Here is an 18,221-nt window from a genome sequence, read left to right as displayed (position 1 = left end):
TGTGCCCAAACTCTCCAGATGTTCGTGTTTTTATGGCCCCACCATTATTATTAACCATTTCAGAACAAATCAAGAAAAGTGACCTTAAAGCTTTTATTGGGAGGTGTAGGTGCCCGTGGTGTATACTTCAATATCCATGACTCTCATCATAGTTTGTTTTAAACAGAATATATGGGGAGACCAGTTCTTTAAAATAATTATAATGAATTTACCATAAGGGAGTCAATCACAACATTTTAGGTGTAGGTGGTGAAATAATGTTTTCGTTGAAGAAAAACGAAAAACGTTGAACATTGCTTCACAGTACATACTATTTATGAAATTTTTCGTTCAATAAATGTACCTTCTCCTTCTAAATTGTTTTGTGTGTTTTTACATTCTGTATTTTATTGTTGATTGTGTTTTTTTTTTTGTTTTTTTTGTTGCTGCTATATGTTCTCGCCAACGCGCCTAAATTAATGCATACATGAATGACTGACAGAATAAATATATTGAATAATGGATTGAATTAATTCAATGACATTTTTAAAAAGTAAAGTGTAAACGTATGCATTTACTGTTCCTATTGCATACATTTATATAGCGCTTGATACATCGACGATGTCTCAAAGCACTATACAGATATATATTACCCCTGTCATTGGATTCAGGCTTTTCCCGCACACAATGAATGCACATCCTCCACTCCCTGGGAAGCGTTCCAGTAGGCGCCGTTTTAACAGATGCTCACAATCCTCAGAAAATGCAATGAATTTCGCATCCGTGTGGGTACCCATTTCACACGTGGTTGGAGAGTGGTAAAACTGGATTAATGTCTTGTCAAATGACGTTTAATACAGAGATTTAGATCACGCCTAGAAAAGCACGCAGAGGGATGATACGATCTTTAACTTTACTGTAAATTGAATACGGAGATGATTCTCACGTAATTTTTGCTGTCGTAAAACTACCACCCGGAAAGAAGCGAGTGACTGGAGGGGTCGTTATTATAACGACAAGTGCCCTACTCGAGCACTTTCCAGTCATCAAAACCCGGCCATACCCTGGGGAAGGTTGGCGCCAGATGTCAGGAAGCTAGCTAAGGCATCAATGACTTACTTCCGGAAAAGGAACAAATTCAAACTATAACAAAGTAGACTTTGCCTCTCAACAATTCAATTGATATCTTAAGGACATAAAAATCGACTCAACAATATTTTATCAAATGTGTAGCCGGTATCAGTATAATGGGGCAAGAATGTTACCTTACGGGACGCCATTTTCATAAAGATAATTATGATGATGTTGGTGATGATAATAGTAATAACAATGACAGTAATAATGGTAATAAAATTGGATATAACTAAATATATTTAAGGTGACATCGACTTCGTAGAATCAATTACCACACAAGGTTGTGATGCAGTGAGAAATACATCATCAATACTTAATTTAAAGAACAGCTGTTATGTATAATAAAAGAATGGTTCAGTACCGATTTTTTTTTTTTTTTTTTTTTTGGGGGGGGGGGGGGGGGGGGGTAAAATTCCATAGGCTAACATGTTAGGCTGCTGACTCTAAAGATAGGGGGCGTTGTGAAATGAGACTAAACGGAGCTATATGATGTTGTTTTGTGTCGATTTTAATGTCCTTTAGAATAATTTACCAAAATAGTCAACATGGGCATTTTGATAAGATTTTGCTAGTTCAATATACAGACATATTTAAAAAATAGCACTATTAAAAAATAAAAAGTAAATACGTGTGCATAAAATTCAAAGGTCAAAATGAGAAAAAAGTCATATACCAGGGTAAAGATCCGGCATAACAAATAATGATCGTTAACCAGGCTGTTTCGTTGATCAACCTATCCGTAGAAATGTATGTAACTCTGATATGTTTGTGAGCTATTTCACAGAAGTTTGCGAATTCTCCATTTGATCCTTTTTTTTCATCCTCTTTGAAGAGCGTAAAGTAGTGAAATGGCGGATTCCGATAGGAAACCTGTACGATTATACGTTTCGGTTATTCCAAGAACTATCTCGACGGCTTTCACCAAATGCCTGAGTGCAATTGAGGGCATGGAAGTTTGGTTTGAATGTTTTACATACTGCAGCCATACCGCGCGAGAATATAAGCTGGCTACTGGCGAAGATATGCCGATGGAGTATGAAGGAAATGAAAAGCAGGTCCAACAAGCAGTGACGGTCTATGAACGTTTAGCGGGATGCAAATTAGAGGCCGACCGACTTGTGTAAGTAATAATAATCCTACGTTATATAAATATTTTATATGTGTGTGTGTTGATATATATATATATATATATATATATATATATATATATATATATATATATAGATATAGGAGTTGGAAGATTACACTTTATTGGTACGAGTTATACAGACTGTTTCGCCAGAAGGCTCATCAGTAACTAAATACATAATACAATCATGGCGAAGTTAAAAACACTCATGTGCAGTCAGGCAAGAATACAAAAGAGACACAAATAATACCCAAGTAAGGGCGAACGCAATAATACAATAGTGGAATTAAGTGGTTTAAGGGTAAGGGGAAAGGTCATGGTGGTACAGGGGGGGGGGGGAGGGGTTGAGCACTGTCAGAAATTGCAGTTTCACTAAACTTGCTTTTATATATATATATATATATATATATATATATATATATATATATATATAGCCGCGGTTTCCTGACAAACTAAAATTCCCGACCTCATAAAACACTACCACAAATGGCTAACTCGGACTCCACCGGCCAACAACTATCTAAACAAATCTGCAAAATGGTAGTAGTGTCGTCATTTTCTATCTTCAATGGTAGACAAGACCCTACGTAGGTGTTACCCCCACTTCTCCAGTAGGGGGTCTAACGATCAATATAAGTTATGGTAAAAATTAGAGACCTGTGGAGTGGACTGATGTAAGTTACCCTCTTTCGCTGATTACATTCATTAACTAACAAGTCGCAGGAAGAAAAAAAATCGCTATATCCTTCTATTAATTTTGATAACCTGAAGGGTGCATGACTTGCGCCATCTCTTTCTTCTAAAAGCAAATGCTAAAGTGACTGCATAAAAGACATCGACATAATCCGTTATATCAATTTGCCTATCATATATAAACCAAGTGGTTTATGAGTTTATGCTATTTTGTGTGTTTATTTATAGATATGGTAATGTGAAACGGAAACTCGAGGAATCCACAAGCAGGTACATTTTAGCTAAGGAGGTCTACTGGGGTTTTCCAGATCAGAAATCCAGAGAATACATGCCAGCAGGGTTTAAGCATGTCTTTCTCATCCGGGATCCTTATAAAGTCTTCAGCTCCTTCAAGAAAGCCGAGGTCGATCAGTTGATAAAAGCTGGTTTATGGACTGACGACGCGGAGACGTTTGACCTAGAGAAGGACGACCCTTTCGTAAAGGCTAGCGAGTTCTTTAGGAGCACGCATGAATTATGGAAGTATATCCGCACCAACGTTGATCCTGACCCTATCGTCATCAACACAGACGACCTGTTGGCCAACCCGGCAGAGGTGCTGTCAAAGTTCTGCCATCGGACTGGTCTTCCATACAGTGATTCGCTTCTTCAATGGGATGCTTCTCCAGATGTCACCAAGACATGGAAGGTAACCATCGATAATGTATTGAAGAACTTCGACACATTTTATGAGACAGCGACCTGTTCCAGTGAGTTTATACCACCTAAACCACCAGTACCCAAAGACAGGTTGGCACCAGATGTCAGGAGGCTCGCTGAGGCGTCAATGCCATACTTCCAAGAAATGAACATGTTCAAAATTTAAATATCTACCTCGACAGAATGACATAATGTAGAAATCTCAGGAACATAACTTTATTTGTTACTTCTCGGCTTATTCTTTTTCTTTGATACGGTTATTCATATTATTCTACTGATTTCTATTAAAAATTTGTTTTAAACCTCTTGAATCGATTAGGTCATATTTATCGGATAAGGTCCATTGTTGTCACTGTCCGATCAAAATTCAGTCCTTATCTTTAGACATAATGATGTTCCGCAAGGGTCTGTAGGAGGACCGATGTTGTTTTCAAGTTATATAATGGGTTCAAAGGAGACTGACATCAACGAAGTGTTCTCCAAACCCTAATATCCCATATTTTCTGATATCGCAGGATGCGATATAATATATTGAATTCTGTGGCGAAAGTCAAAGGTATTTCGACCCATCCGTTAGCGACTATACCTCAAATATTATAATTCCTGAGCATTATATGAAGTTAACAGCCCCAATCAAGTTTATAACAGACCAAATACGAAGTAAAAGTACAAATTTCATTTGAATCTATGTTCAGAACTCCACATCCTTAATATTTGTTTGTGTACTAAATTTATTTGATACTTTTCCTTTTGATGTTGTATACTGTTTATGTCAAGGGGTCATGGGCTAACCAGCCTATATGTTTTCTTTCGTTTATGACCCACATTTTCAACCACAAATATAATTTGTTGTTGGTTTTATATGTGTTGTTTAATAGTGGATAATAAATGATAAGGTTTGATTTAATGATTGGTAACATACGCGACATCCAATGACTAAACATAGTGGACTTGCCCGAACATCAAACACACCTGATAAATGAATATAGCTCAACATTTGATTGTTACGTGATTATTTTACTTTCATTGTAAAATACATTTTTACAGTTTTTATTGGAAAACAAGAGATGTAGAGATGTAAATCAACTAATAGTAGCATGAATCACCCGTTGAATAAATTCAGTAAATGGTAATGATGTTTAAAGATACAAATTTGAGTACAGGTCATGCAATGAAATCGTGAAATATTGAGAAAGAAAACATCTGGAGGCAATTTTGGAAGGTTGATTATGTGGTACATAAGGAATTAAGTTAAACAGTCCTGACAAATAATTACAGCTCACTATTGACTGATAATGATTTTACTTTAACTGTAAAATACAATTTATAGTATTTATCGGAAAATGTAGAAATGTAAACTAAGCAATAACATGCTGCATTAAAAGCAGGTTGATTTAATTTGACAGTAACTAACCATGATGCTTAAAGATAAAATGTCTTGCAAAGACATTGTGAAAGAAAGCAATTTGAAAAGGTTTTATGCGGTACATACAAAAAATGATGTATAGTGCCAGGTAAATTACAAATCAATTTATTCTTTTCTGAAAATCATATGAATGCACTGCACACAGAAATGAATATATGGGACTATAGTCACACATTAGGCATAACCGTTTCAAACAGTTCAGCTATTTCTATTGAATATCAGGTAATTTGAAGAATAATTTCACACAAGCGCGTAGCCAGGATTTCATTTTAGGGGGGGCGGTAGTGAGCACGCGAAGCGTGCGAATCACTTAAAGAGCGCGCGTCCCTAGGGGGGTGGGTGCAGGAAGGGGGGAGTTTCCAGCTTTGAAAGAAGACGATTCGTTGTACCTTTCTCGACTCATAATCCTTGTCTGAATTCAGTCCCCCTCACGCGCGAAGCGCGGAAGTTTTTACGTTTCATTAATTTATTAGAGAAAGAAGACGATTCGATGTACCGTTCTCGACCCTTAATCCTTATCTGAAATCAGTAATTTCCTCCCCTCCCGCGCAAAGCGCGGAAACTTTGAAGTTTCATTAAAAGAAGACAAAGAAGACGATTCGTTGTACTTTTCCCGACCCTTAATCCTTATCTGTATTCAGTCCCCCTCTTTCGAAGCGCGGAAGCTTTCATGTTTCATTAAATTATTAGAGAAAGAAGACGATTCTTTGTTCCGTTCTCGACTCTTAATACTTAATTTGAACTCAATTTCCCCCCGTTCCGCGCGAAGCGCAGAAGCTTTGACGTTTCATTAAATTATCGACTCCTTTCCCTTTTTCTTCCTACGTCCTTTTACTCTTTTTTTTTCTCTTTCTCTTTTTTTTTTTTTTTTTTTTGCCGGCGTTTTTTTTTGGGGGGGCGACCGCCCCCACCGCCCCCCCCCCCCCTGGCTACGCGCCTGATTTCACAGGAGATTTTTACCAAAATTACACATAAAAAGGAGAAAGCGCAAAAGCTATATTTCATCCCTACAAACAAAAATCACCATTCTCTTGAAGTGTGAAGGATTAAAAGAAATAAAATAATGATATTTATGATAATAGTTATTATAATAATTTGATAATTGTGACGATGATGAAAATAGTAATGTGTTAAATATTCAATTGAAAGATGTGCCGTTATAGCCTTTCAAAAAGTAATAGAGCCTGATGAATTGACAGTACAGTGTCATAATTACCATGATAATTATAAATACATTGAACACACCAATACAATTCCTGATAGGGTAAAACAACAAACAATTGTGACTAATCAAAATATGTAATGTCAACTAATTTAACCTTCTAACCTTTATTATGAGATTGATGACACCTCGCCCGCTACGCTATTCCAAAAAAGGCTTTAAAAAAAAGGGATATGTATATTTGGACAATAGTATTCAGCATCGGCCTACTACCTGAAAATAACTTAGATATTTTTAATATGTAGGGGAGTTTGGCCGAAACATTCAGAAACAGATGTACCTCCACCACGCCGAGCTTCAACCCCCCCCCCCCCCCCCGTTTGCTGGATACACCAATATCAAAGTGCAACTTTTTTAAAGGCATCCGGTAACTTTGTCTCAGACTCTGAAACAAAATGTTGGATTTAGCTCATGCTGCAATGATAATTATTGACCTTTAGGACAGTCAGGAACCCATGATTTTTACAAGCCGATCGCCTGTCTGATTATCAAGATTTTAATCATTGGAAATCGAAACCCAATTTTGCGTTTGCCAAACGGTGGTTATAACACTACAGTCTATTAGGAAAACGAGTATGGTAAAAACCGGTCACTCAAAGATTTTTACTTTTTTGAGGCACTTCTTGATTATTTTGAAATGCGATTTAAAAAAAAATAATTTAGGGCTTCAATATTATACCATATTACAGACACTGATGACACGTAGGGCCGTGCATCTCAGATTCAGCATTGTTAAACGATGCCTTTAATGTGATTCATATCCTTTATTTTTCGTTCTTTTTTACAACTTTTAGAATAGGGTGTTCATAGACATATTACCAATGACTCGTCCTTACTTTGTTTTTGTTTTTGATTTTTATTAATGACAATTAACATCATTTTAACCAACATCAAGATGACATCGTTTTCGGGATACCACTCCAGACCGCAGCATTGTCTTTAAATTACGTTATTCGATCATCCACATTTGATTACTGAAGATTTAAAGGAATATTCGTGTCGGTCGGCAGGAGTTGTGACCTCGCCGGTGGGTCAAATGTAAGGTCATAGACCACCTGATGACCGTTGTCCCATCCGTAGAGCTTCTGATCACGTGGGTTGTACTTCAATGACATCATCTCCCCGAAGCGGATGTCGAAAAGGACGTCGATAACACGGAATACGTTCGACGATGTTTCGTAGACCAACTCCACCTGATGAAAATAGTATGAGAATCATAGTGAATTATTGGGTGAATGATGATGGTGGTTACCATGATGATATTACTACTAATAAGAAGAATAAAAATGATAAAAAAAATAATACTGAAAATGATGACGATGATGATGATAATGATAATAATTATAATAATAACAATAGCAGTAATTATTTGATGATAATAATAATTGTTTTGTTAGATTACTTATTACTCAGGAAAACTCAAAATTATAGATATATGTGAAAGTCAGTTGTTTAAACTGTTCTTTCTGAAGTGTAAAGAGTTAACGGAAGAAATACCTGAGCAAATGTAGACGTATCGGACCTCCCCTTGCCCATCCCAACCCCTCCCCCCAAAAAAATAAAATAAAATAAAATAAATAAATAAATAAATAAATAAATAAATAAATAAATAAATAAAAAAAAATTAAAAAAGAACGACCAACTAACCGTAGTATCGGTGCTGAAGAAACTGCTAAGACAGTAGAGCCTACCGCAAACCATAAAGCAACTTCCCGCTTGATATTTAGGGAATGGCGCCACCCACGTCTCTATGACATCCAAAGTCTCTGGATCCAAACGACTGATCATTGTGTTTGCTGTCAAATAAAACAATATATATATATATATATATATATAAGCAAGTTTAGTGAAACTGCAATTTCTGACAGTGCTCAACTGTAGGAGCAAATGTAGATATAGGAGTTGGAAGGTTACACTTTATTGGTACGAGTTATACAGACTGTTTCGCCAGAAGGCTCATCAGTAACTAAATACATAATACAATCATGGCGAAGTTAAAAACACTCATGTGCAGTCAGGCAAGAATACAAAAGAGACACAAATAATACCCAGGTAAGGGCGAACGCAATAATACAATAGTGGAATTAAGGGGTTTAAGGGTAAGGGGAAAGGTCATGGTGGTACAGGGGGGGGGGAGGGGTTTAACCATATTCAGAGAGTAGAAACTTTCTCTTATGTTTACATGTGGAAATGAGTTCAGTTCTAGAGTTAAGGATGGTGGATTTCTCAGCAGTGATGATGTGGTACTTTTCCCATAGGCAGAGATTGCAGCGATTTGTTCTGGGTGAGTATGGTTGGGCGTGCCGGATGATTCTCCATGATATTGTGTAGGGTGTCCCGTCGTCTTTCAGCATCCAGGTGTGTTTACTTAGCTCGGTCTGGTATCTCTTTTCTTGGTGGGTGAAGCTTGCTTTATGAGTTGCATATCTGGCTTTGAAGGATGTGGATGTGAGTCCAATGTAGAGTTTCTCATCGTTGGGGGTCACAACCTTGGCTTCATAGACGATATTTTTGGTTGTGCATTTTCCTGGGAGGGGGCAGTCGTCTTTCTTTCTGCAGTTGCAGGTTTCTGGGTCTCGGTTGGGGTTGTGGTTGATGATTCTATTGTTGTGGGCCTTGGTTATGGTTGCTATGTTATTTCATACTATGCTTTTTCATACTCCGGTTTCGCCTCGTTGAATACCTCTGCGCTGCTGGAGATCGTGGATAGGCGGGTTTGTATGGAGTGCGGAATCTTCTTGGTGACGGTTGGCGGGTGGTTGGATTCTACATGGACGTACAGCTGGGTATTGCCAGGCTTCGAAAATGGTTTGTGTTCTTTGCTATTGAGATCGAACGTGACATCTAGGAAGTCTACGACGGTAGAGTTAGCACTGGCTGTCACCTGGAGGCCTATCTTTCTGAATTTCTCACATAGCTTCTTTTTTATGGTCTCTGCTGCTCTTGCTGGCTTGTGGACGATCGCTAGACCATCATCCCTGTAGAGCCCAATGTTATTATTGTGTCTCTTTTGTATTCTTGCCTGACTGCACATGAGTGTTTTTAACTTCGCCATGATTGTATTATGTATTTAGTTACTGATGAGCCTTCTGGCGAAACAGTCTGTATAACTCGTACCAATAAAGTGTAACCTTCCAACTCCTATATCTATATATATATATATATATATAATATGATCATTATCATGATGATTAAAACACAAGAATATGTTTGAAAATATAATGATAAAGCATGAAATAACTGTGAATTAATTCATTGCAAAGTTATTTATTTCTTTAACATTTCTAATTACACTAGATCTACAACTTCAACCACATATGAAGTTGAAGATAAGGCCTTTCCATTTGACTTTTAGAACTTACAAAGGGCTGAATATTTATGGTCCATAAATTTACTTTTAATGAAAAGATTCAGCAAAGAAAAGGTACTCATTTACTCTTTAAAGAGAACGTTCGTGTTTAAGTGAAAATGTATAACTTTATCTCCATTGCACACAACGATACATGACAAAGTATTCACACTGTTGTCGGAGAGGGAGGTATTCCTTAACTCTCCAAAGTCTGAGCTCGTCTCGTTATTTACATGTGTTTAATACGTCCTTCCCACAATAAATGTGCAAAGAGCATAATTATATAGAAGATTCGACAGAAATAATAAAATCACCACTCCCCCCCCCCCCCAAAAAAAAAAAAACCATAACAAGCTAATCCTAATTCCCCCATTTGGCACCTTTTCTTACTTACTTCAGTCGAAAGGGGCAAGTCCGCATATTATTTTGTCTGAACAATAATATTGCGTCTTCTTAATGAAGGTAAAAAGAGGAGCAAATTATATAATTATTCGTTTATCGTATAAAAAAAAAACATATTTTTACGAAATCTCCCAGTAACCCGAGATCTCCGAAATTGATTAACACGACAATGTTTTCTTACTTTGGTCGGAGACGGAGGCATAGATTGCCCACAGCCCGAGCTCGTCGACAGCCAGATCGATGGCGCTGGGTGAACCCCGGATGTTGATGTCCGCATCGGATATCTCTCCCGTAGTGACTACCGTATGGTTTTCAAGATCATACCTGATTGTCAAGAAATAGAGAGCTTTTTAAAGAAATACCCTTGCTTCACTTGAAGAAAAAAAAATATTCATTTGCAGATCAGAACAGAGGAAGAGTTTTTATTTATCTCACCTGGGTCGAGTGTGGCGAGTGTAGATTTACATTCTTTGTAATATTAGGCCTATTCTGAATACTCTGTATGTTGTGATCTGAATTAATATGACCATTTAATTACCATCTTTATATGGAATAAATAATTAGTTTATGTTTTTGCTTTGTAACATTCATCAGACATTGTCATAATTTTTGTTGTGTTCTCTTCATTATTATAACGTTCACAGTAATGACTTTTACTCTTCCCTGATAGTTCATAATCTTATGTTTTGAATATCAACACTAATCTTGTGTTCCTTGAAATGTGTTCCTGTATAAAATGTATACATAAATAAATAAATAAATAAAATAAATAAATATATACATGAATGAATAAATGTCGAAACAAGACAGACAACCATGAAAGCAAACCAAACAAGAATTGTTACAGTACATGAAGGGCCAAGAGGCGATTGGTTTGGAGTCGATTTGAAGTCGGTTTAATTGATGATCGATTTGGATGTGTGACTGAGATGATAGAATATACACAAATTGAAATTAATCAATAATCATCAATGTATTTACCTCACGATCTGTCTGCTTTGAAATGCATGGTAGTAGAGGGAACCATTATATGCGACCATACCGGGACCCTGGGCCGGGAGGTTCGTGGGCAGCATGTATCGATGCTCGTACTCAGTACCTCCACGGAAGTCAGCAACGTGAGCAAAGCGGTCAACTTGGTAAGTAAGTCTGAGATTGGAAAAGAAAAGTAAAAGGGGAAAAAGATAAATGATTACTTAATGTTTGTACTTATCTATTCACCACATATTGCATGTTTGCATTTGCTGCATATAGGTGAGAAGCGAGCAAAGATTTGTGAAGGGGGGGGGGTATTTTACCCGGGAACCTCATTAGTATTTCAGTCTCCCCTTTGCGAATTGCCCCTCAATAATTATGATGAAACACCAGGTTTTGAAACAGAGGTGATAATAAATGGGATTCTGATAGACATCTATCAAGAGACAAATAGCTCTCCCACTGCGTTTTCCGGACAATTATGTAACTTTAGCTATTTAGAATGAAACGTTTGCTGGAAATGTTATATCCTTATTGAACTTGTAGAAATTCAAGCGTTTGAATTGACTAAATGCAGTGACATGATATAGCGTACGTTTAGACAATAAGCGGCCATGTACTGACATCTTTCGGGAGAGATGGCACTGAATCTTACAGGATGAAATACAACTAAGGTCATTTTATTGGGGGATGATGTGGAAGAGAAGTATAGCGTATTCTTGTCACGTTCCAGTACCCTCTCATTTTCTTTCCTCTCTCCTAATTCGCAATATGATGGGGACGGCCCCCCCCCCCTTAATTCGAACCGCGAACCATTGTAATCCACAGTGCGGTGACCGCGATACCTCTACAGTAGTCAAGATATATTACCTTGGATTGTGGAAGGGTACATAATAGACCTTGATATAGTCCTGGATTGGATCTCGGAACCACGCCCCTATTTTGTTCCCTACGCCTCTGACTGTGAAGGGCTCAGATACGTGGATGATATCACGGCAACTATCTAAAAAGGGGAAAAAGAAGAAAGGAATCGTTCTCATTATCTTTTTTTCTGTATTACCTTTCAATTTTCCTACTAAATAGGCCTACTTATAAATAAGATAGCAACTGCTTTCGGAATAAAAGACGTATGGGAATTGCAATGGTGTTGAGCGTTAATCAGGCGCGGATCCGATGGGGGGACGCCCCCCCCCCTCTCCGCTGGCAAACAACAGGTTTTTTTTTAATGGTTACGTTAATTTAACCTTTTTTAAACACAAAATGAAAATGCCCCCCCCCCCCTGGCAACAAAGAAAAGAAAAAGTAAGCACTAATTTTTTTCTCTCAAGAAGGGGGGGGGGTGGGTGTCGAGAAAAAATGGGAGTGTTCACTCCTCCCCCCTAAAGATAATGCTTACCCCTCCCCCTCCCCCCCCCCCCCCCCGATTATTCGCCCGCTTATTTGTCTATCTGTATATCTGAATAATACATTTTACAATTTTATTGATTCCAATAGAAAGATAGCACAATAATCATTTAAAGATTGCACAATATTGTACTAACTATCTCCTTGCCCGTAAATACTTTTCATGCAGATGAGTCTTTCAGTTCCTACCTTGGGAGGGAAAATCACTCCAGGGTTGGAAGAGGCTCTCATCTTCGGTCCTCGTCGGATAATACCGTTCACATTCGGCCAACTTCGTCTTGAGATCGTCGATCTTTCGTTGCAGTACTCGGACTTCAGTGGGTCTCGTTACCTCCAGTTGTTTAATGAGGTCTGTGAAGTTATTCAGCTGAAAATGTAAAAAGGAAAAGAGAATTTGAGCATCCTCACTGAAAGTAATCTAATCTTGAGTATGAATACCATCAATAAGTCGTTGCCTATCAGGGGGGGGGGGGGAGTTGGAAAGCATGCTTTGTATAATGGATTCATTTTTAACACGTTCAGGTTGATAGTTCAATGGTTACTGTATTATAATTTGATGGTGGAAATAAAGAAAGCCTAAATACGACATAATCAATCAATTCTCTACTGAGATTTTTTTCTTTTTAACTAGTAATATGTTAGTACAACATCATCGTCTTCCTCATTATTGCCAGCTGTGCCATTGTCTTCATCACCATCACTTTAATCGTCATCGTCATAATGACCACTTTCATCACTGTCACTGTGTCACATCATCTTAATTACCATCATTATAGCCGTCGTCGTTTTGATCAAGAGTAGAAGCGCCATTAGCACTACCGTACTTTATCTTAACCATCATCCCATCGGCTCGGCGTCGTCATTGTCGTCGCCATCACCAACACCATCGACACCGTCATCATTACCACTCTCAACTTCATCATCCCCACCTTCGCTACCCAGTCTCACAGACGAAAGTGACATAAAATCAATAAACCTAACAAAAACTTACATCACAGTAATCCTTCATCACCAATATTTATCGGTCGCTCTGACAAGTGACTAAAGTATAATACCACCATCAGCATTTTTCGAACCATTCAAACTTTGTTTTGAAAACTTACTTCTTCACGCAGTTGTTGTACTTCAGGAATCTCAGATGCTACCTCCTCGATTCTGAGAAAAACAGGTTAAAGTCGAAGTATGAACTTTCAATTTCTATTCATGTAACAATATTTTACGAGAGACAAATTTTGCAGAAAAGTGTTGTGTTATTTTTTTGTTTTAAGGGAATCTAAAATTAGAAAAAAAATGAGACTTGTTTAATGAAAATTACTAGGGGAAGAGAAAAAACTTGGAGAAGCAGAAAGAGAGAATGGAAGAGAAAGAGAGCTTAAACAAGAAGAGATCATTAAATATGAATAGATTCGGATATTAAGTGTCAAAATAATAATCACAGACTCGGGTTTCCATCAGGGCAGCATGGAGAGTGCTCATCGTGCATTGAGTCTCTCTCTCTCTCTCTCTCTCTCTCTCTCTCTCTCTCTCTCTCTCTCTCTTCTTAATCCTGAATATAATTATCTTGTTTGCCTACTTTCGAGAATCAAGACATTTTTTATTATAAACAAATTATAACTGACGTTCTCATTTCAAACTATAAACCTTACACATATATTACTCAACTTTACACTGTGTATATCTATTAAATATCAAAAGTGTATAGGCATTGCACCCTTTATAACTCAACATCCCCTTGCAGTTGCTATGGTTACGGGGGCTCACCTTTCAAGGAGTAGAGACATCTCCTTGAGTTCTTCCTTCACGAGCTCGAGCTCAGCCACTGTGACGACCACGGTACCATCCAGAACGCCTTCCAATGTCATCATCGTCACGTTGAGCTGAGAATCTGCGAGCTCTAGATCGATGTGGAGCCTGATGACCGTATGGTTGTACTCGTCGAGTTGATGACCGAGTAGAGCGATCTGAGGACGGTGGCAATTTGAAAGAGATTAGAAATTTGAAATTAGAAAAACACTACTACAGCTTCTACAAATAATATTCATAAGAACGAGCATGACATTATTTATAATAACAATAACAATAATAAGAATGAGAAGAAGAAGAAGAAGAAGAAGAAGAAGAAGAAGAAGAAGAAGAAGAGAAGAAGAGAAGAAGAAGAAAGAAGAAGAAGAAGAAGAAGAGAAGAAGAAGAAGAAGAAGAAGAAGAAGAAGAAGAAGAAGAAGAAGGGGAAAAAGAAGAAAAATAGAAAGAAGAAGAAGAAAAGAAGAATAAAAAGAAAAGAGAAGAAGAAGAAGATTTCTTAGCGATTTAAATGAACAGCATTTCATATGACATCACATGAGATAGTACTAAAAATATTACAAGGCGTAACAAATTGACTTCTTTCTTGGAATTGTTTCGATTGTGTATATGAATTGTAAATTGAGGAGGTGTCATGGCACAGTGGTTCATTCACACGACTCTCAATCCAAGGGTTGCTGGTTCGAATCCCAACCCGACACTAACTTACCTCGGCAAGACAGTAATCCACTTTTGCCACTCTCCACCCACGTGTAATGGGCACCAGAGTATGCCAGAGCACTATAGTTATTTGGCCGCCTGCTATGACCGGATAATAAAAATGTTGAAGCGCCAACATATCTATCGGCACATTTGGGGGTCACCCCCCCCCCCGCTCAAAATGATTAAACGACGCCCCCCCCCCCCCACTCACTGTTATTTAGGGTACGTATATGCGTGTTCCCTCCTTTTGAAAACACCCCATGGTGTGTAAAGTCAAGTTTGTGTATGTTCGAGCCGGGCTTTGGTGCGTGAAAAGTACCCCTTTACCGGACATTTTGGTAACACGCATGCGGTCATTCCGACCCCGGAGTGGGGGGGGGGACGACGCCCCTGTTGTATCCCCATTTGTGATCCCCAATTTGATGGCAATTAATTTTGATACAAATATACGAATAGATTAGTCACTGACCCATTCTGCATCCCTTACTTACCTCCCGTTCTGCTGCTTCAAGTCTTTCTGGGTAGCCCGTTTCTACATAATCTTGACAAGTGACTAATGGCGGAAAAGCAGTCTCGCACTGGCATCTACCAGACGACGTCTCGACGACGCCGGACGTCGTCCTCATATAAGCAGGACCGAGTGGTGTTGCTTCTTGGCATTTCTTAAAGGAAAACAAAACTTGGAAATGATTCCTGATCTAGGCCCTGTTTTCATAAAACTTGTTATAAAAAACAAGATACGATAGTTGTTATAGGCAGTGGCGGATCCAGAGGGGGCCCGGGGGGCCCGGGCCCCCCCCCCCCCCCTTGAGAAAAAAATCATGTAAAATCACGTGATTTTTACCTTTTTTGATCCTCAAAAAAATTTCGATTTGCACCCCCCCCCCTGGCGCTCAAGGGGGGGGGGGGTGCAAATCGAAATTTTTTTGAGGATCAAAAAAAAAAAAAATGTGGTCACTACCACCCCCCCCCCCCCCCCCCCCCCCCCCCCCCCCCCCCCCCCCCACTGAACGAATTTTTGGCCGGCGCGTTTTTCAAATTTTCGGGAGCAAAAAAAAAAAAAAAAAAAAAATTGTGCTCTGTACCCCCCCCCCCACTCCCCTCCCCCCCCCCCCCCCCCCCCCCCCCCCCCACTGAGCGACTTTTCGGCCGGTGCGATTTTCAAATTTTCGGGAGCAAAAAAAAAAAAAAGTTGGGCCCCCTCCCCTAAGAAATCCTGGATCCGCGCCTGGTTATAGGATATTGATATAGGTTCTAAACAATAATTATAAGAATACTAATAACCGGAATTTCAGTGCATTTTAAACCCCCTCGTCAGAAAAAAAGGCAGATTCGGCTTCAAATCGCAGACAGTAGCACTCCATGCAGGGCCCCGTCTTAGTTATAAAGAGTTCCGATTGATTCCAGTCAATAGCAACTACTCGGAACAATCGCAAATTTGCAATCCCCTATCTTATGTGTACATAATTGCGATTTATATCAATTGCAAATAAGTTGCAATTAATATCAACTCTTTTAAGACGGAGTTCTTGTCTGACGGCACTGCGATTCTAAGCCGATAGGGCTATTCTTCCTCCAAGGAAGATTGAAATCCCTTGAAATTTGCATATTATTAATCAGTTCCCTATGTTGAGATACATGATCATTAAAATGGTAATTGTTTATGTTCACATCATTGCTATGGCAAATTCTTCCAAAATCGGATCGTGGTCAGATCGGACATGTGGTGTGCGCCGCCGGACTTAAGAAGCTATATGATTGTTATTATATTCAAAGAACATTGAGAGGACCTATGCGGTCCTAAGTTGTGCCATAGAAGTACATACAGAATGTTATTTAAAACAATATGTTATTCGGACTTTAATCCAGTTCTTATAAATTTGTTGAAGTTTGGATAGATTTAAAGAAAGGAGAAGAAGATGGTTTTACTTACCGATGTTTCAACAAAAAGACATATGATAACTGCCGTCACTAGTCCTCTAAAGGGAGCGAAGAACGTTGGATATTTCATGGTGCGCGTGTCTCTAAAAGTGAAGTAGTCTCTTCGTAGAAATGCCTCTAAATGTCTCTAAATCACTCTCGGTGACTCTAAATTTAATGGAGACCCAGCTTCGCGGTTCATATTTATACAATTTTTGCTGCATGCCTAGGGGTTTGGAATTTCATCTTCATGTGGGTCAGGGCTAAGTGCGTATGAATCTTGATATGTTTCCGTCATCGTCGTTATTCACGTCAAAAATAACAAAAGCGTCCATGATTTAAAGGTGAACAATCTTTTAACGAGAGAGGTCGTATGTCTAGGGGGTATGTCATGTCTCATGTTCTTAATATTTGGAAGAAGAAAGTCAGATGTTCGATTAGTTTGTAATCCGACTGCTTAAATCATGAAAAGATGTCGGTCAGGGATAACAAATTCATTCTCTTAGCCGATCGCTAGAATCTTTCAAATGAAAAAATAGAATTAGCAGCTCCTTTTACAATACATGTAAAAATCAATCTAACGACTTTTTTTATTATTTATGTGTGTAGATAAATATGTCTAATATAGTGAAGTAAACATTCGTTGCACCCTTGTAAACTGGGGAGTAGGCCTATTTAGCATAAAATGGAGCTGACGTCAACAACCACCCCCGCCCTTTTCCCCTCCCTGTTTTCTTTTCTTCAAAATATGGAAACATTACTGTAACATGTACATTTTTATTTTGTTTAGCAATTGTAATTGTAATGTTTTACCACAGCTTTCATTCAGGTTTTAAGTTCATGCTGATGAATTAAAATCAAAATATTTTGAAAGAAATTGCTACAATGTTGAGGAATGCCAAAACGAATAAACTGATTATTAATCAAAGGAATCCTTCTTTGTGGTTGTTGCTGAGGGAATATTATTTTATCTTCATGCGTTCGACAGAGGGAACAAGTTCATTATGTATAATGATTTTTTGTTTTGTTAAGGAAGTGGAAATTATTGATTTTTTTAAAAACAAATAGCACTTAATAAAAAGCAACTGTGTGCATTTTGGAAATCATCACTCGCGTAAACCCCCCCCCCCCCCTCTCTCTCTCTCTCTCTCTCCTCTCTCTCTCTCTCTCTCTCTCTCTCTCTCTCTCTCTTTACCTCACATTACTCAACAAAAACTAGTTCCATGTACGTGACTTCAAAGGTGTTCTTTTCTTCTTCCCATAAAAACACAAAACAGGATTATAATTAACACGACAGATTCCTCAGGTATGGCATTGCCCCCTCTCCTTCTATTTCTTTCTAACTTTTTTTCTTTCTTTCTCCCATCATTTCAAAGTAAAGCCCAT

The 18,221-nt window shown here is 38.4% G+C and overlaps 2 protein-coding genes across 2 annotated transcripts; one reads left to right on the top strand and one right to left on the bottom strand.

Moving 5' to 3' along the window:
- Positions 1 to 1,590: 1,590 nt before the first annotated feature.
- On the top strand, positions 1,591 to 4,762 carry LOC105446718. Its single transcript, XM_011683891.2, has 2 exons — positions 1,591 to 2,233; positions 3,164 to 4,762. The coding sequence occupies exons 1-2, from the start codon at positions 1,962 to 1,964 to the stop codon at positions 3,798 to 3,800; spliced, it is 909 nt and encodes a 302-aa protein (XP_011682193.1). The 5' UTR covers positions 1,591 to 1,961; the 3' UTR covers positions 3,801 to 4,762.
- Positions 4,763 to 7,128: 2,366 nt separating this feature from the next.
- Positions 7,129 to 17,010, bottom strand: LOC373503 (amassin). Its single transcript, NM_214633.1, is given in 10 exon segments — positions 7,129 to 7,475; positions 7,930 to 8,078; positions 10,215 to 10,357; positions 11,015 to 11,182; positions 11,879 to 12,011; positions 12,602 to 12,779; positions 13,516 to 13,567; positions 14,174 to 14,373; positions 15,407 to 15,577; positions 16,849 to 17,010. Coding segments are annotated over 10 exon segments (1,494 nt in total). The 5' UTR covers positions 16,927 to 17,010; the 3' UTR covers positions 7,129 to 7,253.
- Positions 17,011 to 18,221: the final 1,211 nt, after the last annotated feature.

The sequence above is a fragment of the Strongylocentrotus purpuratus genome, unplaced genomic scaffold (genome assembly GCF_000002235.5).
Source record: "Strongylocentrotus purpuratus isolate Spur 01 unplaced genomic scaffold, Spur_5.0 spur5_scaffold_12, whole genome shotgun sequence".
Classification (NCBI taxonomy): domain Eukaryota; kingdom Metazoa; phylum Echinodermata; class Echinoidea; order Camarodonta; family Strongylocentrotidae; genus Strongylocentrotus; species Strongylocentrotus purpuratus.
Note: the sequence above shows the minus strand (reverse complement) of the source record. Positions and strands in the feature narration are given on the sequence as shown.

What these genes read in the sequence shown, in the direction of transcription:
- LOC105446718 (XM_011683891.2), top strand. Translation starts at nt 1,962, where the DNA reads ATGGCGGATTCCGATAGGAAACCTGTACGATTATACGTTTCGGTTATT. An exon ending in TTAGAGGCCGACCGACTTGT is followed by an intron (nt 2,234 to 3,163) that starts GTAAGTAATAAT and finishes GTTTATTTATAG; the next exon opens with ATATGGTAATGTGAAACGGA.